Source organism: Bos grunniens, chromosome 10, assembly GCF_055505025.1.
Source record: "Bos grunniens cultivar Pamir isolate PY7600 chromosome 10, Bosgru_T2T1.0, whole genome shotgun sequence".
NCBI lineage: Eukaryota > Metazoa > Chordata > Mammalia > Artiodactyla > Bovidae > Bos > Bos grunniens.
In genome coordinates this window covers 38,584,541-38,611,866 of record NC_141174.1, presented here as the reverse complement: position 1 = coordinate 38,611,866, position 27,326 = coordinate 38,584,541, and the positions used below count along the sequence as shown (strand labels likewise).

Sequence of the window (27,326 nt, the reverse complement as noted above, 5' to 3'; positions counted from 1 at the left end):
ATGGATGCTAAATCTATTGGGAAACTTTAATGAGTAGGGAGTAGGGTGTTTGCATGGTCTTAGAGTGCCCCTGTCCTTATTAGTAGCAAAAAAAAAAAAGAATAATAATTCTCTACAGTGAAGATACTGGACCATATCTGGACTTGTGATCAAAATGAATATCATCAAGGGGCAGATGAGCACTGTGTGCTTTCTAATGTGTTATCCTAGAAAGACATCACTTATGCAGCATTTCAGCCCAAAATGCCGAGCCTGAAACTCATCACCAGGAAACACAGACAAACCCAAAATGAGGACACCCTATTAAAAAATAAAAGTCAGGGAGGGAGCTGTATTATTTCAAAATGCAGGGTCATGGAAGACAGAGAAAGGCTGTAGAAATGTTCCAGATTAAAGGACGCTAAAAACACATGACAATTAAATGCAATACCTGCCTGTAGACCAACTTCTGGAGGACAGGAAGTACTATAATACTATTCATCAATCAACAAAACTTGAATACAAATCATAGATTAAAATATTGTATCCTTGCTAAATTTACTGAATTGATAACTGTAATGTGGTTATATAAGAGAATACTCCTAACTCTTAGGAAAATTATGGTGAAATATTTAGGGGTAAAGGGCCATGACACATAAGGTACATGAGTGTGTGCTAAGTTGCTTCAGTTGTGTCCAACTCTTTGCGAACCTATGAACTGTAGCCCACCAGGCTTCTCTGTCCATGGGATTTTCCAGGCAAGAACACTGGAGAGGGTTGCTATGCCCTCCTCCAGGGGATCTTCCCAACCCTGGAATCAAACACCCATCTCTAGTGTCTCCTGCATTAGCAGGCAGGTTCTTTACCACTTTACCAGCCTGGTGGCTCAGATGGTAAAGAGTCTGCCTACAGTGTGGGAGACCCAGGTTCAATCCCTGGGTTGGGAAGATCCCCTGGAGAAGGAAATGGCAACCCACTCCACTATTCTTGCCTGGAGAATCCCATAGATGGAGGAGCCTGGCAGACTACAGTCTATGGGGTTGCAGGGAGGCGGACAGGACTGAGCAACTTCACTTCTTTCCCACTAGCTCCACCTGGGAAGCCTGTGATGTACATAACTCACCTTTAAATGCTTTAGGGAAAATATATTACATTACATTATATTTATATAGAGAGAGAGAAGCAGTGAAGGCAATGATAAAGCAATGGGGTAAAACTCTGCAACAAGTGAATCTAGGTAAAGGCTATACACAGTTTTCTTTCTACTATTTTTATTTTTGCAACTTCTCTAAGTTTAAGATTATTTCCAAATGAAAGTTTTTAAAAATTATGACCTTGAGTCATTAGCAGCATTTTAAATGATAGTCACTACACACCAACAACACAAGAGAAGACTCTACACATAGACATCACCATATGGTCAACACCGAAATCAGAGTGATTATATTCTTTGCAGCCAAAGATGGAGAAAACAAGACCGGGAGCTGACTGTAGGTCAGATCATGAACTCCTTATTGCCAAATTCAGACTTAAATTGAAGAAAGTAGGGAAAACCACTAGACCATTCAGGTGTGACCTAAATCAAATCCCTTATGATTATACAGTGGAAGTGAGAAATAGATTTAAGGGACTAGATCTGATAGACAGAGTGCCTGATGAACTATGGACGGAGGTTCGTGACATTCATTGTACAGGAGACAGGGATCAAGACCATCCCCATGGAAAAGAAATGCAAAAAAGCAAAATGGCTGTCTGGGGAGGCTTTACAAATAGCTGTGAAAAGAAGAGAAGCGAAAAGCAAAGCAGAAAAGGAAAGATATAAGCATCTGAATGCAGAGTTCCAAAGAATAGCAAGGAGAGATAAAAAAGCCTTCCTCAGCAATCAATGCAAAGAAATAGAGGAAAACAACAGAATGGGAAAGACTACAGATCTCTTCAAGAAAATTAGAGATACCAAGGGAACATTTCATGCAAAGGTGAGCTCGATAAAGGACAGAAACGGTATGGACCTAACAGAAGCAGAAGATATTAAGAAGAGGTGGCAAGAATACACAGAAGAACTGTACAAAAAAACTTCACGACCCAGATAATCACGATGGTGTGATCACTCACCTAGAGCCAGACATCCTGGAATGTGAAGTCAAGTGGGCCTTAGAAAGCATCACTACGAACAAAGCTACTGGAGGTGATAGCATTCCAGTTGAGCTATTCCAAATCCTGAAAGATGATGCTGTGGAAGTGCTGCACTCAATATGCCAGCAAATTTGGAAAACTCAGCAGTGGCCACAGGACTGGAAAATGTCAGTTTTCATTCCAATCCCAAGGAAAGGCAATGCCAAAGAATGCTCAAACTACCGCACAATTGCACTCATCTCACACGCTAGTAAAGTAATGTTCAAAATTCTCCAAGCCAGGCTTCAGCAATATGTAAACCATGAACTTCCAGATGTTCAAGCTGGTTTTAGAAAAGGCAGAGGAACCAGAGATCAAATTGCCAACATCCGCTGGATCATCGAAAAAGCAAGAGAGTTCCAGAAAAACATCTATTTATGCTTTATTGACTATTCCAAAGCCTTTGACTGTGTGGATCACAATAAACTGTGGAAAATTCTGAAAGAGATGGGAATATCAGATCACCTGACCTGCATCTTGAGAAATATGTATGCAGGTCAGGAAGCAACAGTTAGAACTGGAATGGAACAACAGACTGGTTCCAAATAGGAAAAGGAGTACGTCAAGGCTGTATATTGTCACTGTGCTTATTTAACTTATATGCAGAGTACATCATGAGAAATGTTGGGCTGGAAGAAGCACAAGCTGGAATCAAGACTGCTGGGAGAAATATCAATAACCTCAGATATGCAGATGACACCACCCTTCTAGCAGAAAGTGAAGAGGAACTAAAGAGCCTTTTGATGAAAGTGAAAGAGGAGAGTGAAAACGTTGGCTTAAAGCTCAACATTCAAAAAACTAAGATCATGGCATCTGGTCCCATCACTTCATGGGAAATAGATGGGGAAACAGTGGAAACAGTGTCAGACTTTATTTTTGGGGGGGCTCCAAAATCACTGCAGATAGTGATTGCAGCCATGAAATTAAAAGATGCTTACTCCTTGGAAGGAAAGTTATGACCAACCTAAATAGCATATTCAAAAGCAGAGACATTACTTTGCCAACAAAGGTCCGTCTAGTCAAGGCTATGGTTTTTCCAGTGGTCATGTATGAATGTGAGAGTTGGACTGTGAAGAAAGCTGAATGCCGAAGAGTTGATGCTTTTGAACTGTGGTGTTGGAGAAGACTCTTGAGAGTCCCTTGGACTGCAAGGAGATCCAACCAGTCCATTCTGAAGGAGATCAGTCCTGGGTGTTCATTGGAAGGAATGATGCTAAAGCTGAAACTCCAATACTTTGGCCACCTCATGCAAAGAGATGACTCATTGGAAAAGACCCTGATGCTGGGAGGGATTGGGGGCAGGAGGAGAAGGGGACAACAGAGGATGAGATGGTTGGATGGCATCACCGACTCCATGGACATGAGTCTGAGTGAACTCCGGGTGTTGGTGATGGACAGGGAGGCCTGGTGTGCTGCGATTCATGGGGTCACAAAGAGTCAGACACGACTGAGCAAATGAACTGAACTGAACTGAACTGACATACCATTTAAGAATGGAAAGATGTAGGCAATACATTTTAGAGAGAGCTTCCAATAAGAAGCTTAAACTGTGAAGTTCTGATGTTTAGAAAATTAATCTTTGGCTCACTTCAAAATTTCCATTTATGGAATCCTTCATTCCTCTAAAAAGGCTGGATGAATGAAATGTGACTGTGTACTGTTTCCTCACTGCTAACAGCTCTTGCCAAAATGATATAAACAAATGATGCTTCTCTGCATCTTCTCTGGATGCCTTTACATCTTGTTCTTAATGTACTATTCCCACTTCACAGAAGAAACAGATGCACAGAAGCCAAGCCCACATACAAAGACTAGATCTCTCCAAGTAGGATGTGGCTCTGCCAGATCTTTCAAGGATTTGTAAGCATTTCCTTTGATGCACAGGTATGAGATGTTTAAAGACATCCTCTTTCACAGGTAAAAGATATCCATCATTCCTGAACTACCCACAAGCAGGCCTGGCTGTCACAAACCATAAATGGAGACAATCACTATATCCTGCACTTAAGAAGCCCTTCCTGAACTCTAGGCAACTAAAGTTGTGAAATGTTTCTGGCCGCCTCAAATGACTCTGTGCCAAAAATACAGACACAAAACAGGATAAAAATTCACTTGGTACCAGTATATGAAGGCTTCTCTGGTGGCCCAGTGGTAAAGAATCTGCCTGCCAAGTAGGAGATGTGGGTTTGATCCCTGGGTCGGGATGATCCACTGCAGAAGGAAATGACAACCCACTCCAGTATTCTTGCCTGGAAAATCCCATGGACAGAGAAGCCTGGTGAACCACAGTGCATGTGTCACAAAGAGTCAGACACGACTGAGAGACTAACAACAACAGTAGATGAACCCTCCTCATCTCCCATGGACACAACCTCTTATCTCTTCCTCTTCCCCATTTGGCTCCACCTTTTCCCATCACAACCTTAAGATGCTCATTGTAACCAGCCTCCCAAGCACAGGACAATGATGGACAAAAAAGTGGGGCCCTCAGTGTTGCCTGCGTCCATGGCACTGCTCAGCTGACAGCTTCGCCTCCACACTCACTGAAATCACTTGGGTCTCTCCAGGTTTGTCCAGATTCTCAAAAACAGCCTCTTGCTTATCAGCTCGGACTTCAATGAGATTTTGCTTGTAGTTAACGGTGAGGGCCCTCTCCTGGATAATCTTCTGTAGGGCATCTGCATACTTCTTGACCCCAAAAATGGCTCCAAGAGAAGTGTTGAAAATGATATTGGCCTTGGGTCGCTTTCCAGTCTGAAAAAAAGAAAAACATAGAAACAATCAACATCAAAGCATTTACTCCAACCACCCTTTTTTTTTAACCTAGACAAGCCTTAAAACCCTCCAGAGACCTCATCAGCTTTCTCCATCACTATGCACTGGTGGGATGAGGTGTGGATCACAGCCTCCTCCTCCTTTAATCTTCCATCAATGACACAGCACCTCAGTCCAACTTGATTCAGGGGCTGAGGTGGACCCTGTTCAGTGAGGTCCAGAGATGAAAGTCAGGTCCAAGGGAACATATACCTGAATTGTTTATTCATGTGTTCATTTGTTAATTCACTCAGTAAACATTTAATGAGGTCCTAGAGTTGACCAGGTACTATTCTAAGTGCTCCACATTCGCTGGATCATAGAAAACACAAGAGAGTTCCAGAAAAACACCTACTTCTGCTTTATTGACTATGCCAAAGCCTTTCTTCAAGAGATGGGAATACCTGACCACCTTTACCTGCCTCCTAAGAAATCTGTATCCAGGTCAAAAAGCAACAGTTAGAACCGGACATGGAACAACAGACTGGTTCCAAATTGGGAAAGGAGTACATCAGGGCTGTATATTATCACCCTGCTTATTTAACTTATATGCAGAGTACATCAAGAGAAATGCCAGCCTGGATGAAGCACAAGATGGAATCAAGATTGCTGGGAGAAATATCAATAACCTCAGATACACAGATGACACCACCCTTGTGGCAGAAAGTGAAGAGGAACTAAAAAGCCTCTTGATGAAAGTCAAAGAGGAGAGTAAAAAAGCTGGCTTAAAACTCAACATTCAAAAAACAAAGATCATGGCACCCAGTCTCATCACTTCATTGCAAATAGATGGGGAAACAATGGAAACAGTGGCTGACTTTATTTTTCTGGGCTCCAAAATCACTGCAGATGGTGATTGCAGTCATGAAATTAAAGGATGCTTATTCCTTGGAAGAAAAGCTATGACCAACTGAGACAGCATATTAAAAAGCAGAGACATTACTTTGCCAACAAAGGTCCCTCTAGTCAAAGCTATGGTTTTCCAGTGGTCATGTGCAGATATGAGAGGTGGACCATAAAGAAGGCTGAGTGCCGAAGAACTGATGCTTTTGAACTGTGGTGTTGGGAAAGACTCTTGAGAGTCCCTTGGACTGCAAGGAGATCAAACCAGTCAATCCTAAAAGAAATCAGTCCTGAATATTCATTGGAAGTACTGATGCTAAAGCTGAAGCTTTGGCCCCATGATGTGAAAAACTGACTCATTTGAAAAGAACCTGATGCTGGGAAAGATTGAAGGGAGGAGGAGAAGGGGACGACAGAGGATGAGATGGTTGGATGGCATCACCGGCTCAATGGATATGAGTTTGAGCAAGCTCTGGGAGTTGGTGATGGATAGGGAGGACCAGCATGCTGCAGTCCATGAGGTAGCAAAGAGTTGGACACGACTGAGTGACTGAACTGGTAGTATGATTATAACCATGTTAAAAAATAGGGAAAACAATGGAAGTACATATCAAATTGATAACAGTAGCTATACCAAAGCAATTGGATTATGAATGACATCTTTCTTCTATTTTGCAAACTTTCAGTTACATAATTTTATACATGTGAAATAAAAAATAAAAATTGATGCTTTCCAATTGTGGTGCTGAAAAAGACTCTCAAGAGTCCCTTGGACAGCAAGGAGATCAAACCAGTCAATCTTAAAAGAAATCAACCCTGAAAATTTACTGGAAGGACTGAGGCTGACGCTGAAGCTCCAATACTTTGGAGAAGTGAGCAGCAGAGGAAGAGATGGTCAGAGAGCATCATTTACTCCATGGATATGAATTTGAGCAAACTCCAGGAGATAGTGGAGGACAGGGAAGCCTGGTGTGCTGCAGTCCATGGGGTTGCAGAGTCGGACACGACTTAGCGACTGAACTACTAAATTTAGAAACAAAAATGGTATTTTGACATGGATAAAAATAATATCACTTCTTCCCTCCTTGCCCATCCCTGGAAAGGAAGCATACCTTCCTGAAATAGGCTTCTGATAAGTACATGATCTTCTGCGGGGCCCCGGCGCACTTCACTGGAGTGTTAGGGAAGGTAAAGATGGCATTGCCCTCCTTGAAGTCCTGCAGAGCTTTCCATGTCTTCTCCACTGTCCTCACTGAGTAATTGGACCCTATTTTGGGATGGGCAAAACCTTCAGGGAGGCCTTTGATCTGCAACAAAGCACACAAAGAAATTATTATTTAACAAAAGTGAAAATGGAATCTGTGTTTAGAATCCTTCTTGGCTGTCATTTCTACCACCTCTCATGTATTTCAGCACAATTTTGAGCCTCCTGGACTCACACACAGTGGTGCTAGCAGGTGAGTGAGGGGTCTGCTAATCCCAGAGCTGTGGGGCCTGCAGTCATCTGCCAAAGTGGAGAATGGGCAAGGCTGAAGGGAAACCCTGGGCCTCTGTGGCCTGGAGACCAGAATTTGAACCTCTCTTCCCATCATCAGAGTGAGGACAAGAAGCCAGCCTTACTTCCTTTTTGGAGAACAAGTTTTCTTATTAGGAGGGAGAAGAACAACAGGCAGAACCAAGAGCCACACTATCAGCAATAACAAAATTAAATTACCCTGTATAAGGTTGGACCAGGCCAAGCGCTTAATAAAAGCAGCAAAGGCAGGAAATTAAAAGCATGGACTTGAGAACCTACAGACTCCAGTTTGAGTCCTAGCTCTTCCATTTACAAGCACTGTGATCCCCAGTAAATGGCCCAGTAAATCAGGTAGTGGGTCTCAAGTGTGGTCCCCAAAATAGCACCACATGGGAACTTGTTATAAATACAGATTACCAGACCCTAGCTCAAACTCACTGGATCAGAAACTCAGAGACAAGCCCAGAAATCTGTTTTAACAGGCCCTCCAGGTAATTCTGATGCTCACTGAAACGCTTATGTTCATCATCTGTGATATGGGGATAAAAGTAACTGCTCTGTAGGATTGCTGGCAAGAATAAAGAGACCACGGTATAAGACGACTAGAAAAATGGCACATGTATGGTACATGCTCTGTACACGTCAGCGTATTCCTGTCAGGAAGATTAACTGGGTCCTTCTCTTAAATGTGAGAAGGTTCATATAACACAATGGAGATGGGAATGAGTGAGTTAAGAGACTCAAGGATGATCAGAGAACCATCAAAAACAGTCTCAAGATGAGCAGTCTTTCAAAACCTCTCCAGGCTGAAGGGCACCCACTCGTGACTCATGGAATCACCCAACACCTATTCCTCAAGTCTCAGGGAAAGAGTCCTGTGGTCTCCTCCATTACATGTTAACAGCCAAGTATTCCTCTGATTGTTAACCATATCTTCTGCTACAGTTTAAGTAGCTGTAATATTAGCAGTCTCAACAACAGTAACCACTTACTATTATAAAATCACCCTGCATTTTAATGTTTCTGCCGTCTCACGTCTATGTTAATATTCACTCCACTCACTACAGCCCCTCTGAGGGAGGGGATGGAATATTACTGACCCACAGACAAAGATGAGGAAACAAGGTTGAGAGACCTACCTAGACTCTTATACAACTAGATACTGAGGCCCCGCCCACTGCCTGCGGCCCTTCCCACAGGACCTCCCTGCTTTCCAGCTCCCAAAGCAAAACTCAGGATCCAGGAGATATATAGCCAATCTGTCTTTATCATATTTCTCTAGTCTGAAGAAGCCGTTATCAAGGGAAACGGTGCCATAAAGTAGTAACCAAGTTCCTTTCAAGGAGAGTTGTTCCTAAAGGGCAGTTTATGACACCACTGAATCCAAGGTGCTTCCCTGGGAACCCAGAAGCAGAAGGAGCAGGAAAGTCTAAGAAAGAGATGAGATCTGACCCCCACTCTGTGGGGAGCTGTGGACCATCCTACCACACTGAGAAGACCAGAGAGCAGGACATGGCACTGCAGAGATTCACCGGGAGCTAGTGGGGGAAGAGGCAGAGGCAGCTGGTCAGAGAGAAGCTGCTCACATTCAACAAAACCCAGATCAGAGATCAGTCCTTCTGGAGGCCCAACAGCATCCTGCCCCCGAGATCCACACACCTTGGCATCCTCATCAAAGCCATCTCTCCTTTGTTTACACTAACCTGGGTAGTTTTCTAGTATCTCCAAGACTGCTAAGTAACACAGTAGCCCTGGAAACATTACTCATATCCTCTTAGCCTCAGTTTCTTTATCTATCAAAGAGAAGATAAAAAATTTCTACCTCGCAAGCAGTCACGAGGAATCAATATTAGGTTCTTAGCATAGTCCCTGGCACATGGTAGAGACTCCATAATAACAGCTCCTTTTAAATATTATTGTTTCTTGGTTTACTGCAAGAGGGTGCAAGCACTCTCAGCACTGGTGTATTCAGACAGTTCTCACACAGCGAGCCATCAGGGTGCCATGACCACAGAGATAGGCTACCTTTGTTAAGTCGACGCTGGTGGACCTTTTGAAGAGGCATGGACTTCCCAGAAACTATCACTGGCACCTTTCTCCATAGAGTCCTCCATGGTTTACTGTTTATATGAGGCTCATGACCCATGGCACCAAACTCATCACAACCTCCACACTAATCCATGGCTTGTTTAAACCTTCACAGACCAGGTCCCATGTCATTCCTTCTATTGCCTACACTGGGCATGTCCCTATTCTGGTTTTTAATCCAGAAACACACATCAAACACCCTGCGGATGCAACTCAGATGAGGCCCTCATCTAAACCACTTTCCTGAAATTTCTGACCTGGTTATCACAATGCTTTATGTGCTTCAACTACTTATTCATATTCCCCAAGAAGCTTCTGGAAATCATAATTACTAACTCACTCTATTATGCTTTAGGAAAATAAATTTGAATCTCACAAACTGTCAGAGGGCATCTGGCTCCCTAGCTCACTGAAAAGTGAGGTCTAAGGAACTGCTGGGGCAGCATTTATATTGTGTCAGTCACTTTTTACCAAAAACTCAGCCTCTATACAACAAAACTTAGACATCCCTTCGGCGCCTGATAAGCTAACTGCCAGTATTCTACCCTTAAAGTCTGCTTAAGAATTCACAATCTAAATCTTACTTTCAAAGGAAATACAACCAACTCAGTCCTACAGAGAAAGGTAGTTTTCTTGTAAGTGTGGGAAAGGCTGCTGTTTTCTAAGAATTACCATCAGGCCCTGGATATGTTGAACTCTGATCAAAGCCTAAAGCTAGAACATATCATGATCACTGACAGAATCTTAGAGAAGACTTTCTTAAAACCATAAAAAGGCTGCTGAGAAATAAAACTGAAAGAGGATTTCTTAATACTCTTTCTTGTTCAAATAAGTATAAAACAACTAAATGCAGTTTTGATCATAGCATAAGTAGGCCAATATAACATACTTATGTACGCATGCTCAGTTGTGTCTGACTCTTTGTGACCCCCATGGACTGTAGCCCACCAGTCTCCTCTGTCCATATCATTTTCCAGGCAAGAACACTGGAGCAGGTTGCCATTTCCTACTCCAGGTGATCTTCCCAACCCAGGAATCAAACCCATATCTCATGCATCTTCCACACTGGCAGTGGATTCTTTACCACTGAGCCACCTGGGAAGCCCATGACATAGTAATAGAAGTAGCTTAAAACAGTACATTCTCAGACTTCCTGGTGGCACAGTAGATGGGAATCCACCTGCCAATGCAGGAGACATGGGTTTGATCCTTGGTCCGGAAAGATTCCACATACCACAGAGCAACTATCCCTGTGCACCACAACTATCAAGCCTGTGCTCTAGAGTCTGTGATCCACAACTACTGAAACCTGTGCACCCTAGAACCCATGCTCCGCAATAAGAGAAGCCACTGCGATGAGAAGCCCATGCGCTGCAACTGGAGAGTAGCCTCTGCTCATCATAACTAGAGAAAGCTGGTGCAAAAGCAACAAAGACCCAGCAGAGCCAAAAATAAATTAAAAAAAAAATTTTAAGTACCTTCTCATAGTCCAGCTGGATTCCAAGAGCAATGATAAGGTATTTGTAGGAGATCTGCAACACAAACAATGACATTTTAGACCAAGACCCAAAAAGTGGCAGCCCCAGAACTGACTCAGACCCCAGACATGAGTAGCCCCTACTGCGTCTCCATCTTGTCACATGATGACGTGGGGCTGCGGATGGTGGGCAGGCCAGCGGGCAGGGATGAACACTCCAGTGTGCCATTATGCCCACCTCTCTGCTGCCCGTTCTCTGCCGCCTCACATGTCAGTGCTTCACAAATATATAACACGCCTGGCTTCTGGGAGCTTGAGATACCTGTACTTTTACACAGTGGAGCACAACAGAAAAGAGACCACAGTTATTTGTGTTAACACTGTTTCATGCCATCATTGACTCGATGGATATGAGTTTGAGCAAGCTCTGGGAGTTGGTGATGGACAGGAAAGCCTGGCGTGCTACAGTCCATGGGGTCGCAAAGAGTCGGACATGACTGAGCAACTGAACTGACTGTTTCATGTTGAAGGCTGACAATCAACTTTCTTTAAAAGTTAACCTGTAAGTCCCACCTACAGGGTAATGTGTGAATCTCAGGCCAATCTGTCCTACTGGTATAGACTGGATCAACAGCATAACTGAGAAACTGCTCTTTTGAGGGACACTGAAAAAGATGTGATAGAACCTACCTGATCCTACTGAACGAGCTGTTTGGAATTTAAAACTCTTCTCTTTAAATATGGGCATTGTGCTCATCCATGCTGAGGGCAAAAGTATCCATACTTATTATGATGGAAATGTGGGTTCTGGATCAGGAGGAAGACAAACTGAAGTACAAAAATGTAAGCAAAAATGATATAAAGTAAAGGGACTTGCCTACAGAACTGGAGAATGACAGCAGTGAATGTGGGAGCCCAGCCTGTGGCCACAGGTGGTGACTGCCACAGCCTTGTAGAGAAGGCTGGATAGGTGAAGAGGTGGATGGTTGGTTTCAGTTGCTTGTGAAAAACACAAGTAGAGAAGCAGAGCGGCCAGCTTGGCAGATCACAGTGGAAGAGAGGGGCCTCCGAGACCTGAAAGAGCTTGGCTTGGGCTGGGGAGCCAAATTGAGCAAGTCACTGAAGAGGTCCTGCCCTAGGAGACTCGGCTCCAAGGTCACCTCCACTGTGTGACCTGCCTATGACTCAGTCCCCCTCCCTGCTGGCCCCTCCCGGCAGCTCCCTCAGCACAGTGGACTGAATGCTTTTTAGCCCTTGTGTTATTCAGCAGCAATGTCCTCCTCACTACACTCAACACTCCTAGAGGATAAAGGTTATATCTTATTCCTTATAGTCCTAGAATCTAACACAAGACACTAAAGTGAGGAAGTCTGTAATATTTGTTGGATGAATGGATAGGTAGATGGTTTATTTCGGCTGCTTGTGAAAAATACAATCTATCAAAGTGGACAGATAATAGATACATCTTCAACTGTATGATTTGCCTACCCATAGAGACCGAGTGCCCTTAAATTCCTTGTTCTGTAGGAAAGTGTACCAGGCTCATTAAACGGTTGAGTGAACTCTTCAGGATGTAAGGTCAGAGATGGCATAGGATCTGGGGTTCCTGACCCACAGGTAAGACATGTGAGCACTGTAAAGAAAAGCTTTTGGTTTGTGCATGCATTGATGGTTCTATTAGAGCATAATATTGATTATTTTTATGGACTAATAATATACAAGCTTAAGATTATGGAAAAAATAAGGGAGAATAAATCCTAAAGTAGCAAAGTACACAAGAACACTTCATGTATTTTGAATGAGTTCAAGCTTCTAGGCCAGATGATCTAAACTCTAAGGAATTACAAAACCTTGTAAACAAAACTTCTGAGCAGTTTCAGAGAACAGTGCAGACCTTGCCAAAAGGCTAAATATGGACAAGTGTTTTGTAATTTTATATGAGGGGGTGGGCGGAGAAGGCAATGGCACCCCACTCCAGTACTTTTGCCTGGAAAATCCCATGAACGGAAGAGCCTGGTAGGCTGCAGTCCACGGGGTCGCTAGAGTTGGACACGACCGAGTGACTTCACTTTCACTTTTTACTTTCATACATTGGAGAAGGCAATGGCAACCCACTCCAGTGTTCTTGCCTGGAGAATCCCAGGGACGGGGAAGCCTGGTGGGCTGCCGTCTATGGGGTCGCACAGAGTCGGACACGACTGAAGCGACTTAGCAGCAGCAGCAGCAGCATGACGGGGTGGGAGAGGTAAATTATGACACTAATAATTTAGTAAACAAGATGTTTATGCACTTCAAAATTCCAGGCTCATCTAACAAAATGATGTCTCATAATAATTTAGAAAAAGAAGGGCATCAGCAAGTGTTTGCAGACTGCAAACCTGCTTCCCATCAGTCGGCAGTCAAGAACTCTGTGAGCAGAGTGGATACTCAATAAATATTTCCTTTTCCTTTTTTTTCCCATATACTCTTTTTTCCTTTTTTTTTTTTTTTTTTAACTTTTTGGTTGCACCACACAGCATGTCAGATCTTAGTTTCCTGATTAAAGATCAAGCCCACACCCCCTGCAGTGGAGGCATGGAGTCTTAACCACTGGACCATTGGGTAAGTCCCTCATGTATTCTTTAAAAAGTAATAACAGCCAATTTCTTAAGCATTCACTTTGTACAAGGCACTGTCCTGAGTATTTTATATGTTTTAATTCATTTAAGCCTCACAACAACCCAGTGAAGTAGGTATTAGTACCATTTTACAGATGAAGAAATTGAGGTACAACTTGATCACAAAGATTGACTCAACACCTTCTATGTGACAGATATTATGCTAAGTCCTGGAGACAGAACACCAAACAAGAAAGGCCCAGTTCCTACCCCTCCAGGAATTCAGTCTAGTGGGCAAGACAGACGCCAACAGATAGCCACACAGACAATTACTAAACCACAGAGTGCTGGGATGGCAAGTCTAGAGGGAAGGCCATGTCTAAGATAAAGATGAGTAGGAGTTAGCTAGAGGAAGAGGTGGAAGCAGCCTGTGCACATGTACCAGGGAAGAAGGCGGCTGAGGCATCTGAGGAGAGAAGAGGCCAGTGTGCTGGAGCAGGAACAAGGAATAGAACCAGGTTAAGTCTGGAGAAGGAGCAAGGATCCATGTACACACTGGGCCTGTGGAACACACTCCAAACAGACAGACCCCTGGGGCGGGAAGAATCGGAGACACACTGGGTCTGGACTGCAGCAGTGCCCTCGCACTGTGGACAGGATAGGAAAGTGTAAACAAATGATGGAAACGAGTACGTAAATTGTTTAATATTTTCAAAAGAATACTGATTGATTCATGTATGCTAGGAAAAAAGCTCTCTAGGGACATGTTAAAGAATTCAAACCTTGAACTTAAATGAACCCATCATGGATAAAGGCAAGGAAAAACTGCTAACTGGATGACAGAATCACAAATGTAAAAGATCCAGGCAAGCTGGGAGGATGAACCAGAAGCAAGAAGATGAGACATGATATGTAGATTTCTGATACTTGGCTATGGAATAGAAAGTGAAAAGTGAAAGCCGCTCAGTCATGTCCGACTCTTTGCAACCCCATGGACTATACAGTCCACGGAATTCTCTAGGCCAGAATACTGGAGTGGGTAGCCTTTCCCTTCTCCAGGGGATTTTCCCAACCCAGGGACTGAACCCAGATCTCCCTCATTGCAGGCAGATTCTTTACCAGCTGAGCCACAAGGGAAGCCCTGGTTCTGGAATACTTTTGCTTAAAAAATCCTGGACAAAAGTCTCACCAGTTTATGTACCACCTTATTCCTTAGCGCTAACAAAGCACTGCAACTCTCCCAAGCGTCTAGACCAGAGTCTAAGCAGGGTTCAGAAGTGAGGGCGCCTCCCAGTACCTCTCATTCTCAAGAGGTGAGACAAGTTTATGTTCCTTAAGATACACACAAAGCCAATCACAGAGGTACTGAGCTACTCTTGCAGTGCAGAGGGGTCTGACTAGGAGGCAGGCACTGCTGTACCAAAGAGGTGATGTGTCTTCAAACATACAAGTCTGCTGGTCCCTTGAACTGGCAGCAGACTGGTGAGAAAAAGCAGCCCCAAAGCTCAATCCTGTGAACTGAAAACAGTCTTGTGTTTAATTCAGTCTGTTCTCCTGGAGATGTTGGGGAAAATAAGGAAGTTTATCAACATGGGAAAAACAATATATAAAGAATATAGAAATTTTTTAATTTAATGTAAATAAATGTATATTTATTTGTATATACATATACAAATATATTTATATTTATATATACATATATATTTGTATGTTTGTATATTTATATACATGCATATAAATATGTATGTTTATATATTTGCATATTTATATATTTATATATACACACATATATATAAATATGTCTATATTTTAGGATGGGGGATGCCTGACTCGACAGTAGATCATGTGAATAAAAGGCCCATGGTCTCTAGGCCAGCATGAATCAACACTGAGAAATGTCACTGGCAAATGCTAGCTTGGGCTCTAGCCAGCTGTTGAAGAGAATGGTCCCACACTATTCTGGGCTGTTCTGTAGCATTGGTTACTCTCCCAGACACCTACTGGGGCCATGGATCTCAGAGTACTAACAAGCCAGATGATGTCCAATGCAGGATAAAGAGGGTAGGAAGGGGATTGGAGCCCATGAGATCTGAGGAAAGTGGGGACAGGAGGAAAAGTCTACCTGAGAAGAAGACAGACACAGACTCTGAGAGCCACTTTCAAATAGCTGGAGGGTTTCTCCACTGAAAAGAAAGAAGACCTTCTCTCCCACACTACAGGAAGAATAAGGAATAAGAAAAGTACTATGGCCACTAACACCTTAGAGGCCAAAGACAAAACAGAGAAGACGTTACAGGAAGGTGGGTTCTGACTCATTAAAGGAAGAACTTTCATATAACCTGTCTGCCTAAAAAAATGAAAGAAGAGTGCTAACTTTCAGAGAAGTGGGACACGTAAATACTGCTGCTGCTGCTGCTGCTAAGTCGCTTCAGTCGTGTCCGACTCAGTGCGACCCCATAGACGGCAGCCCACCAGGCTCCTCTGTCCCTGGGATTCTCCAGGCAAGAACACTGGAGTGAGTTGCCATTTCTTTCTCCAATGCATGAAAGTGAAAAGTGAAAGTGAAGTCGCTGAGTTGTGTCCGACTCTTCACAACCCCATAGCCTACCAGGCTCTTCCGTCCTCTACCAGGCAAGAGTATTGGAGTGGGTTGCCATTTCCTTCTCTAACCCACTTTAAATTCAACCCCATGACCCCTGTGCCCAAGTCCAAGTAACTCAGCTCTATTTTTTAATTAACATTCATCACCTTCTAACACACTATATAACTTACTTATTACGATTATTGTTTATTGTATGTCTTCCTCCACTAGAATATAAAATCCTGAACAATAAAGATATTTGTCTGTTTTGGTTCACTTGTATATCCTTAAAACTGTATACACAGGTTATAATAATGCTTAATATAAATAAATACTGAGGGAGGAAGGAAGAAAGGACGAACAGAAGCTAGGCAGATAATCTTGATCAGGGTTCAGGGAAAGGCTACAAAAAATCTCTGTACTCCTTGAAATTTAATACAAAATTAGGCACTTATATGCATTCTGTAGAGCAGGGTAAGGTCCTGCTTGGAAAGATCCATGATCTAAGGAAAGGCTGAGAATGCCTGCAGCAAATGGTCCCTGCTTAGAGCAAGAGATTAGAGCTGAAAGATTTCTACCAACTCTGATTCTACAGTTCTGTGAAAATGCTGGAGTGCCCAGTTTGGAGGGATATGAATCAGGGTATTAAGGCCAATAACACCCTGAGGGCCCAAGAGCCACCAGACCCTGGGACAGGCCGGGGACAGCATGGCGGCTGTCCCAGGCTCAGCAGCAGATGAGGGAACAGGATGGCTTCTGAGCCTGTCTTCCCACCATCCTGCCCTCATCCCCTCAGTCAAACCCAGGGGCTGCAGCTGCTGAAAAGTTGGGATTGAAGTATGGTGGGGATGGGAGGAGACGTCTATGGTGCTGAGCAACTGTGACCCTCAAGTTGCAGCAGCAGCAATTCTTAGCCCTAACACCAACCGCAGTCACACGGCAGAGCACCCACTAGTGTGACCGAGACGGATACTCTCCAACATCCCCTTCCTCTGCAGGGCCATCTGTCAGGTGGAGAGGCCCACTGCTTCAAAGGAAAAAGGAGGGAGGTACCTGGTATTTTAACACAGAGCAATAGTGTCTGTTCAATAAGAATTCAGGTACATGATACTGTAGTAAGCAACAGGGCAAACTGGTTTTCAATGAATGCTTGTCTTCATTGTTCATTTATTAATTCAGCTTCACTCAGTCCTTCCATCTATCCCGTCCTCCTTTCCCCACACCCGTCCCATCTCACACAGTATTCAGCACACATACACACACACACACAGATACCCCACCCTCTCACCACGAAGCTGTCCATTTTGATACAATGTGCATTCACTTAAACCCTCAGGTTAACAAAAGCCAAAGGACTCCAGTGGTTACCTTCTTGTCATCATCTGTGTGGATGCAGTTCTTGTCTGGATTCAGATCAACCACCCTAGCTTTGATCCACTCCACACCAGATGGAATCACATTTGCTGTGGGACGGCCAGATGAGGATAATGGTTTGGCACCAGCACCCACCAGGGTCCAGATGGGCTGGTAGAAATGTGTCTAAAAAACAAAGTATTTGGAGATTCATTACAAGGTGAGACTGATCAAAAGAGTCATAGCTAAAGGTACATGAGCTAGACTCTCCCAATTCCTCCCTCCTGACCCTTGAAGCATCACAGAGAAGTCTCCAAAAGGTTAGTCTTCCCCCACCAACTCCACTGGTGTTTCCTACTATGTTAAATTCTAAAGGGCAGTTACCTTAAATTCACTTTAAGCAATAGATAATACAGTGGTCACTAAAGATAGTTTATGATTTTTTTTGCTGATCTTGGCTGAATTCTTTTGTAGGTAAGATAGCTCAGATGGTAAAGACTCTGTCTGCAATGCAGGGGACCTTGATTAGATCCCTGGGTCAGGAAGATCCCCTGCAGAAGGGAATAGCAACCCACTTCAGTATTCTTACCTATAGAATTCCATGGACAGACCATGGTGTCACAAAGAGTCGGACACGACTGAACGACTAACATAAAGTAGATCCGGTATTTAACATGTACATGCTATATTTGTTGCGTTAGTCACTAAGTCACATCCAAATCTTTGCAACCCCGTGGACTGTAGCCAGCCAGGCTCCTCTGTCCATGCAATTCTTCAGGCAAGAATACTGGAATGGGTTGCCATTTCCTTCTTCACTGGATCTTCCCAACCCAGAGATCAAACCTGCATCTTCTGCATTTGCAGGTGTATTCTTTACCACTGAGCCACCTGGAAAGCCCACATGCTATATAAACAAGCATACATACATACACGGGCTTCCCAGGTGGGGCTAGTGGTAAAGCACCTGCCTGCCAGTGCAGGAGACATAAGAGATATGGGTTCGATCCCTGGGTTGGGATGATCGCCTGGAGGAGAGCATGGCAACCCACTCCAGTGTTCTTGCCTGGAGAATCCCATGGACAGAGGAGCATGGCAGGCTACAGTCCATGGGGTCACAGAGTCAGACTCAAGTGAAGTGACCTAGCGCTTAGCACGTACACACACATATTATGAGTCCATTTCATGTATACAGATATAAAGAAAAATTAAGTCCAGAAGGCTAAATGTGGTTACTCAGAAGTTTGTGAGGTGAGTCTGAAAAGTTTTCTGCCACTTTGGGGATGCTCAGAACTTTATTAACTTCCCCCTGTGTTTCCCAAGCCCATGAGGAGGACAGCAGATATCCCCAGTCAGTCTTTGGAGTCCCTCTTCTCCTTTCTCAGAGGTTTTTACACCCAAAGCCAGGAGGCATCAGATCGTACCCCCCGATACCCAAACTTTCAGTATTTTCTGGAGTTCTCTTGCTTTAGATGGTCCACTCTTGATCTCAGTTAGTTGTGAAAGTCCTAGACTCAGGGTCAAAGGGCAGATTGGTTTAATGGCCTCTGAGAATTACCATGTATTCATGGAGCAGACTGGAGGACCAAGAGATCTCAACATTATCAAAACGCCTCAAACTGGCCGGACAGAATTGCCAACAGCCCCAGAGAGTGAAGAACACATAGGAACAGCTTTGCAATCTCCCTACAGCCATAACGCATAGGATCAAACGGGGGCAGAGGTCACCAGCTGTGAGAGCTCAATGATGTGAAGTCCATCTTGAACAGAAAAGGGAATGAAAATACAAGCTCGGATCATTTTTTTAGACTGCCAACAAGCATGAGCTCCAGCAATCCCTAAACCAGACACAGAAAGGAAAGTACCAAATACCTGAGCCACTGGCAGCTCCTCTCAGAAGCCCTGTCATGCACATCCTCACGGAGCAAGGCAGACTCCATCCTGGTCTCTTGAATTGTGTCCAGTGCCTTAGAGGAGCCTGTCGCATTGCAAAGAGCAGCCCCACGGGAGACCTTCCGTGGGATAACTACAATCCACCAGAGGCCACCTAATACAGCTCTCAAACCACTGTCATTTTAAATGTTGTCCCTGAATTAAAGTCACTTTAAAAAGGAAATTGGGGCTTCCCTGGTGGCTCAGTGGTAAAGAATCCACCTGTCAATATAGGATACACAGGTTGGTATCCCACATGCCTTGGAGCAACTAAGCCTATGGGCCGTAACTACTGAGTCCATGTGCCACAACTACTGAAGCCTGAGCACCCTAGAGCCTGCACTCTGCAATAAGAGAAGTCACGGCCGTGAGAAGCCCTTGCACTGCAACTAGAGAGTAGCCCCACTCACCGCAACTAGAGAAAGCCAGGGTGCAGCAACAAAGACCCAGCGCAGCCAAAGCTAAATAAATAAAATTTTTAAAAATAATTTTTTAAAAGGTGGGGAGAGCTGAAACTTAAACTTAGCTCTTCTATTTAAAAAGGGGGGAAATTGACAGAGAGTGCCCTACCATCTCCCCACAGATCACAGGATACCAATCAGAGAATATAGCAAAGCCCTGGGCAGCCTCATATGGTACAGGGAAGACTTGCTGAAAAGAAGTGTGCCTTTCTTGCCCCACCCTCTCCACTAAACAAGCATCAGTCCATTTTGATTTTACCTCCCAAAGATACAACTCCTCACTGGTGCATGTCTGGTTCCTTAGGAAATATTAGGCAAACCATCAAAAATCTTGACTATTCTTCTGAAGCTCTGCTGGTGCTGCTAAGTCACTTAAGTCGTGTCCGACTCTGTGCAACCCCATAGACGGCAGCCCACCAGGCTGCCCCGTCCCTGGGATTCTCCAAGCAAGAATACTGGAGTGGGTTGCCATTTCCTTCTCCAATGCATGAAAGTGAAAAGTGAAAGTGAAGTTGCTCAGTTGTGTCCGACTCTTCGAGACCCCATGGACTGCAGCCTACCAGGCTCCTCTGTCCATGGGATTTTCCGGGCAACAGTACTGGAGTGGGTTTCTGAAGCTCTGGACAACCTCAAAATGTTAGTGCCTTACAAACACTTCCCAACTTGCCTTTTGGTGTCTGCTACCTTTTTGTTTCATAACCTGTTTATAATCCCTTACACTTAAATTTCTCAGACTTACTGACACCTTTTCAGAGTCCTCCCCACCCATCAACTCATCATCTTTTCTCCAGACTGGAACAGGGAAAGGAAAGTGCAACGACCACCAATTTTCCTCTGGACATGAGATTGAAGGTGGAGGGTGATGTGAATTGAACTGTCTCTCTTCAAAATATATGCTGACATCCAAACCCTGGGACCTGTGATCGTGACCTTATTTGGAAATAGGGTCTTTACAGATGTAATCAATTTAAGATGAGGTCATACTGGATTAGGGCACGCCCAGGGGGCCCTAGTGGTAAAGAGCCTGCCTGCCAGGAGATGTAAGAGACATAGGTTCGATCCCTGGATCCAGAAGATCCCCTGGAGGAGAGCACAGCAACCCACTCCAATATTCTTGCCTGGCAAGATCCATGGACAGAGGAGTCTGGTAGGCTACAGTCCATAGGGTCACAAAGAGTCAGACATGACTGAAATGACTTAGCACGCACACATACTAGATTAGAGTGTCCTCAACTCTCTAATGTTTATCCATTGGATTGTCTCTAAAATCTAATCCAATGACTGATGTCCTTGTAGAAAGGTCCTGTGCTGACACTAGTGGCACACACAGAAGACTGAAGTGATGCACGACAAGCCAAGGAACACCAAGGACTGTCCACAACCACAGAAGCTAGGACAGAGGCATGGGACAGCCTCCCCTTGCCCTGAACAGCCTTCAGAGGAACCATGGCCCAGCTAACAGCTTGGTTTTGCACTTCCAGCCTCCAGAACTGTGAGAGGATAAATTATCTGTTTTAAGCCACACAGTTTATGGTCATTTGTTATGGCACTTCTAAGAAACTAACACAGAGGAGATCATAAGAAGCCAAGAGATCTGTCCTTGCTCTCTCCCTCCCCCCACCTTCTCCCAATCCTTTTGGACGACCTGCTTTTTATGCCCAGAAAGAGAAGCATGAACCTGGGAACATGGAGGCCCAGGGCATGACAGTCATCCCCACCTCAGCCCCTAACCCGCACGTGCCTGTGCACAACACACATACACACACACACACACACACACACACACACACACACTCCTAAGGGGGAGATTTACCTCGCTGGGCTCAACGATGGCCACGTTCTCCGCGCCCACTTTCCTCTTCATGCGGGCGGCCATGCTGATCCCACCACTGCCCCCACCCAGCACCAGCACCTCATAGTAGCTCTTGGCTGCGAGGCTGGCCCCTGTGTGCAGCTGCAGGGTGCTGGCCTGCTGAGAGCCCAGCCTGAGGAAGCAGGCGAAGAGCCGGACACGGGAGCAGGACACCACAGAGGCCAGCAATGTCATCTTCAGGCCGGGTCAGGCTACAAAGGAACAGAGAAGACTCCGAATAAGGCAAGAGCCACTATGAGACTGAGGCATTTTCTTTTAGGGAGGAAGGAGAGACTGGCATCTGGCCGGCTCCAGCTGGTTCCCACCATTTCAAGGCCACCCTCCCACCTGGCCATGATCAAGAGCTTCTTGAGAATGCTCCACCAGCTAAGCTTTCCATTTCTCCCTCTCCTCCTTCCTTCAGGACATCGCAGGCTTTGTTTGAACCAGGTAAACCTCACCTTTTAAGTTCTCTCTCATAACGTGCCTGTCCCCATCCTTGTCCATCCCTAAAACGAGGGCATCATCTAAGGTAACCCACTGTCACCCTCTTCTCTCTGGCACATTCTTCAACTCTTTCTTTGGCTTTTTGGTCCATCAGAGATGTATGAGTCTACAATTCCTTGCCACCTGAGACCTTGCTGAAAACAGAGAGTTCAGCAAGAAACCCACCTTCTACAGCTCAGGGTTCAGGTCACAGAAATCAGAGCCTCGGTCCCACTCAGAAGTACCTGGATCTGCTGTGCCAGAGACATGCAATTTAATCAGATCACTGGCTATACATGAGCAAAAGCCCTCCACACCTTTGGAAATTCCAACCACATGATTAAAAAGCCATAAAAGGAGCCCTTCCCTAGTATCATAAAGCTATATTTTGTGTAAAGAATCTGCATATCCTTCTGACAAGTCTTTTATTATATCCAATTCAGTAAAAATCTCCCCTTGATAGGTTTTCTAAGAGATGTACTTCACCTTTCTGCTCTAGCAGTTGGTGCTTTGGCAGTGAGGAAATGAAGGCTACTCAGAAACTGGCCTTGACTCCATCCCATCCCCAGACAGGCTTTATATCTTGGATGTGATCTATCATGTAAGTTGAGGGGCCCCGGCCAAAATACCCCCCACCTTGTGTATTACAGAGCCCTAAATTTCACCATCTAGCGCCATCCTGTGGGTTCCCATGTTCCACGAACCCTTTATAAAAAGTACCCAGCTGGGGATACCCAGCAAGTACCCAGCTGGGGAATTACACTTCTAGTTGCTAAGATCACTAACTTCTAAATGGGAACAATTTAATTATATGACTTCCCACCAGTGGAGAAGAGGAAGGCTACACAAGGGAATTAGAGAAAGCTGGGAGGGGGAAAGGCTAAGAAAGGAAGAAGGAAGGGCCCTGGAGGAGTGAGAAGGAGGAGCCAGAGTGATGATCTTAATTAGGATTAACTCTGTTCCAGTGTTTTGGCACCCGTGACAATTTCCTCCGTATTTCAGATCTGACAGGCAACCCAGATCTGGGGGAGGGTACACGGGGTTACAGAAACTGAGGAAGGCTCATTCATGGTTGCCACAAATTTAAGTCAGTATGACTCTTACCAAAAACATTTCTCATCCTTTGACTCTGCTCTTCCATTTCTGGGACTCAGGTCTAAAGAAATAACCTCTAATACTTAAGAAGACAAGACTCTACAAAGATAGATCTCACATATTCATTCATAAAACAGTCAAATCTGAGTTAACTGGCCTGTGGATTGGATCTGATTTCATCCTGGTTACAGAAAAAACAACTGCAGGCTCTAGACTGGCCAGGGAAGGCTCAGGTTCCAGACTGTTCTAACCAAGGTTAATTTATGATTGCTTCTATTTAAAATGGGTAGGGGGAACAGAGATAGCCATCCACTTGTCAAACTTTGAGGAAAGGTTACATAAAATATTGTTACACAAGATGATCTGTGTAGTTTTTTCAAATTATGTTTACAAAGAGCATATAAAATACTTACGTTGTGATCAGAATATTAATTGGAAATACAAGTTCAACTATGTAAGAGAAAAATGCATTTAAAAAAATAAGATGTTAACATTGGTGGTTTTCTCTGGGTTTTAGAATAATGGGTGATTTTTATTTCTTCTGCTTTTCTGTATCTTATAAATTCTCTACTATATGCGTACATTAATATTACAATAATAAACTATTTTGATGACAATAACAAACATGTTCTAAGTTCTTTACACAAACATTTAACCTGTGAGCTGACTACCATTATCACCATTTTACAGATGATAAAATTGAGGCAGAGCTCACATGTGGATTATGATTTGAACCTGGACACTTTAGTGCCAGGGTGTCTGCTTTAAACCACTATTATCTACTATCTCTATCAACAACAAACAGTGCTAACATGAAAATCTTAAATGAAAAAATCCAGATAGTTTCCATACTTTCCACAACAGGGAAACCATTTTTTCACGATATTGACACCTAAAATAGTAGCAATGTTTTGATACAGCTATAATTGATTTTTTCCCTCTTCTTTGCATGTGCTTTTCTCACATTTTCTTCAATGAGTTTTAAATTTTAAAACTCAGTCAATTTGGTTTTGTTTGTTTGAGTTTTCTTTGTTTTTTTTGTTTCCTAATGGTAGGGACCTAACAGAAGCAGAAGATATTAAGAAGAGGTGGCAAGAATACACAGAAGAACTGTACAAAAAAGATCTTCATGACCCAGATAATTACGATGGTGTGATCACTCACCTAGAGCCAGATATCCTGGAAGGTGAAATCAAGTAGCCTTAGGAAGCATCACTACGAACAAAGCTAATGAAGGTGATGGAAATCCAGTTGAATTATTTCAAATCCTGAAAGATGATGCTGTGGAAGTGCTGCACTCAATAGGCCAGCAAATTTGGAAAACTCAGCAGTGGCCACAGGACTGGAAAAGTCAGTTTTCATTCCAATCCCAAAGAAAGGCAATGCCATAGAATGCTCAAATTACTGCACAATTGCACTCATCTCACACGCTAGTAAAGTACTGCTTAAAATTCTCCAAGCCAGGCTTCAGCAATACGTGAAGCATGAACTTCCAGATGTTCAAGCTGGTTTTAGAAAAGGCAGAGGAACCAGAGATCAAATTGCCAACATCCACTGGATCATCGAAAAACCAAGAGAGTTCCAGAAAAACATCTATTTATGCTTTATTGACTACGCCAAAGCCTTTGACTGTGTGGATCACAATAAACTGTGGAAAATTCTGAAAGAGATGGGAATACCAGACCACCTGACCTGCCTCTCGAGAAATCTGTACGCAGGTCAGGAAGCAACAGTTAGAACTGGACATGGAACAACAGACTGGTTCCAAATAGGAAAAGGAGTACATCAAGGCTGTATATTGTCACCCTGCTTATTTAACTTCTATGCAGAGTACATCATGAGAAATGCTGGACTGGAGAAAGCACAAGCTGGAATCAAGATTGCCGGGAGAAATATCAATAACCTCAGATATGCAGATGACACTACCCTTATGGCAGGAAGTGAAGAAGAACTAAAGAGCCTCTTGATGAAAGTGAAAGTGGAGAGTGAAAAAGTTGGCTTAAAGCTCAACATTCAGAAAACGAAGATCATGGCATCCGGTCCCATCACTTCAGGGCAAATAGATGGGGAAACAGTGGAAACAGTGGCTGACTTTATTTTTCTGGGCTCCAAAATCACTGCAGATGGTGACTGCAGCCATGAAATTAAAAGATGCTTACTCCTTGGAAGGAAAGTTATGACCAACCTAGATAGCATATTCAAAAGCAGAGACATTACTTTGCCAACAAAGGTCCATCTAGTCAAGGCTATGGTTTTTCCAGTAGTCATGTATGGATGTGAGAGTTACTATAAACAAAGCTGAGTGCAGAATAATTGGTGCTTTTGAACTGTGGTGTTGGAGAAGACTCTTGAGAGTCCCTTGGACTGCAAGGAGGTCCAACCAGTCCATCCTAAAGGAGATCAGTCCTGGGTGTTCATTGGAAGGACTGATGTTGAAGCTGAAACTCCAATACTTTGGCCACCTGATGCGAAGAGTTGACTCATTGGAAAAGACCCTGATGCTGGGAAAGATTGAAGCCAGGAGGAGAAGGGGACGAAAGAGGATGAGATGGTTGGATGGCATCATCGACTCGATGGACAAGGGTTTGAGTGGACTCCGGGAGTTGGTGATGGACAGGGAGGCCTGGCATGCTGCAGTCCATGGGGTCGCAAAGAGTCAGACACGACTAAGCGACTGAACTGAACTGAATGATTGAGGAGTGGGGGAAATCACCAAGTAGAATGTTACTTTCTGGTTGGGAAGAAGATACTTAATGGTGAATAGACAGTCCTCATATTCTGCCTTTCTATATGACAGCAAATCTCCTCACTTGACTTTTAGGAAAACCACTTTTTCATGGTCCCCACACAACATCTTTTTTGGGGGTTTTTTGGCCACATGCCTTGTGGGGTCTTAGTCCCCCAATCAAAGACTGAACCAGGCCCTCAGCAGTGGAAGTGCAGAGTCTTTATCACTGGACTGCCAGGCAATTCCCCTGACACAGAACCTTAACTCCATGGAGTTACAAAATAATGACCTAAAAGGAGGCCTGGCTAAGTTTCTGATTTCAAGCCACGCAATCTGAAGCCCTTCAACCTCCTCATTGCCTTCCAGCCTAGTACCCCATGGTTCTCCTCTTGAAAGAGGGAGAGTTTATGCAAGTACTTCCCTCATTCAGCCAAGAAGGCAAGTTCTATTTTATTTCATCAGTTCCCCACAGCTTATTTCTGGATTCTGTATTAATAAACACAAAGTCCTCTGAACTAATTCTATCAACTTCATTAATAATCATCATCAAGCAGAATGTCCCGGCCTTTGCAGTCAAATTTCAACCATAAACAAAAATTTCACAAACACAAATACCATGTTAGAGGAAATGTTCCAAGTTTCAAAACACTTGAAAATCTCAGTAACACACTCATTCTAACAATATAATGTCATCCTAACTTTCAGATCAGAAAAACCAGAACCACAATCTAATGTTATCGGTAGTGAAGGTAGGGCATGATACAAAGTCAAAGACCAGAAAGAAACCAGAACAATAATGCAAAATCATAATTTAGATCCCACTTTGGAATGTTGGAACATTGACCTAAACCAAGACTGGAGAAACAATAAAATAAAAAAAAAAACAGACAATTGAAGGCAGAAAGTCACATAATCTGAACCAGAATGAAAAAAAAAAAAAACCAGAAAAAAAAGGCCAAACTTGACCCTGGAGTCAACAGCAAAGAAATAAAAAATCTGTCAACAAAATAACTAAGGAGCATAAATCTAAGTCTCTGAGTCTCCCTAGAAGGTAGTCTGAAACACACGTACCTGAAGTTAAGAAATAAGAATTACCAATGATGCAGGAAACGTAGCTGCTTTCTCTCTACACTCTTCCAAAGTGAAACACACACTCTTTTTAAAAGAATCAGTAAGGCAAAGTTAACTTTCTTTTAACAAGTGCCACATTTATTTAATGTATTTCATTTATCAAATACATGTTCTAATTAAATAATGTCATACTTTTAAGTTAGATAAAAATTCCTCAATCCTAAATCAATTGAGTGCTTCCTTCAAAGAATCAAAATAAATGCTCTGATATATCTGTAGTCTGA

General features: G+C 43.6%; 1 protein-coding gene across 7 annotated transcripts in view; it reads right to left on the bottom strand.

The window, feature by feature from the left end:
- The window catches only part of SQOR (sulfide quinone oxidoreductase), a 61,494-nt gene that overhangs the window by 9,999 nt on the left and 24,169 nt on the right, over positions 1-27,326 (bottom strand). For 3 of the 7 annotated variants that reach the window (XM_086320717.1, XM_086320714.1, XM_086320712.1), the window contains exons 2-6: positions 21,624-21,874; positions 17,436-17,606; positions 10,891-10,944; positions 6,921-7,115; positions 4,696-4,905 (exon numbers count right to left, since the gene is read on the bottom strand). In XM_086320717.1, coding sequence (XP_086176843.1) covers positions 4,696-4,905; positions 6,921-7,115; positions 10,891-10,944; positions 17,436-17,606; positions 21,624-21,857 — 864 coding nt within the window. In that variant the 5' untranslated portion in view covers positions 21,858-21,874. Of the gene's footprint in view, positions 1-4,695; positions 4,906-6,920; positions 7,116-10,890; positions 10,945-17,435; positions 17,607-21,623; positions 21,875-22,334; positions 22,403-22,634; positions 26,921-27,326 lie in introns of those variants that run through there. The other 4 variants (XM_086320715.1, XM_086320713.1, XM_086320716.1 and 1 more) reach the window with 3 other exon arrangements.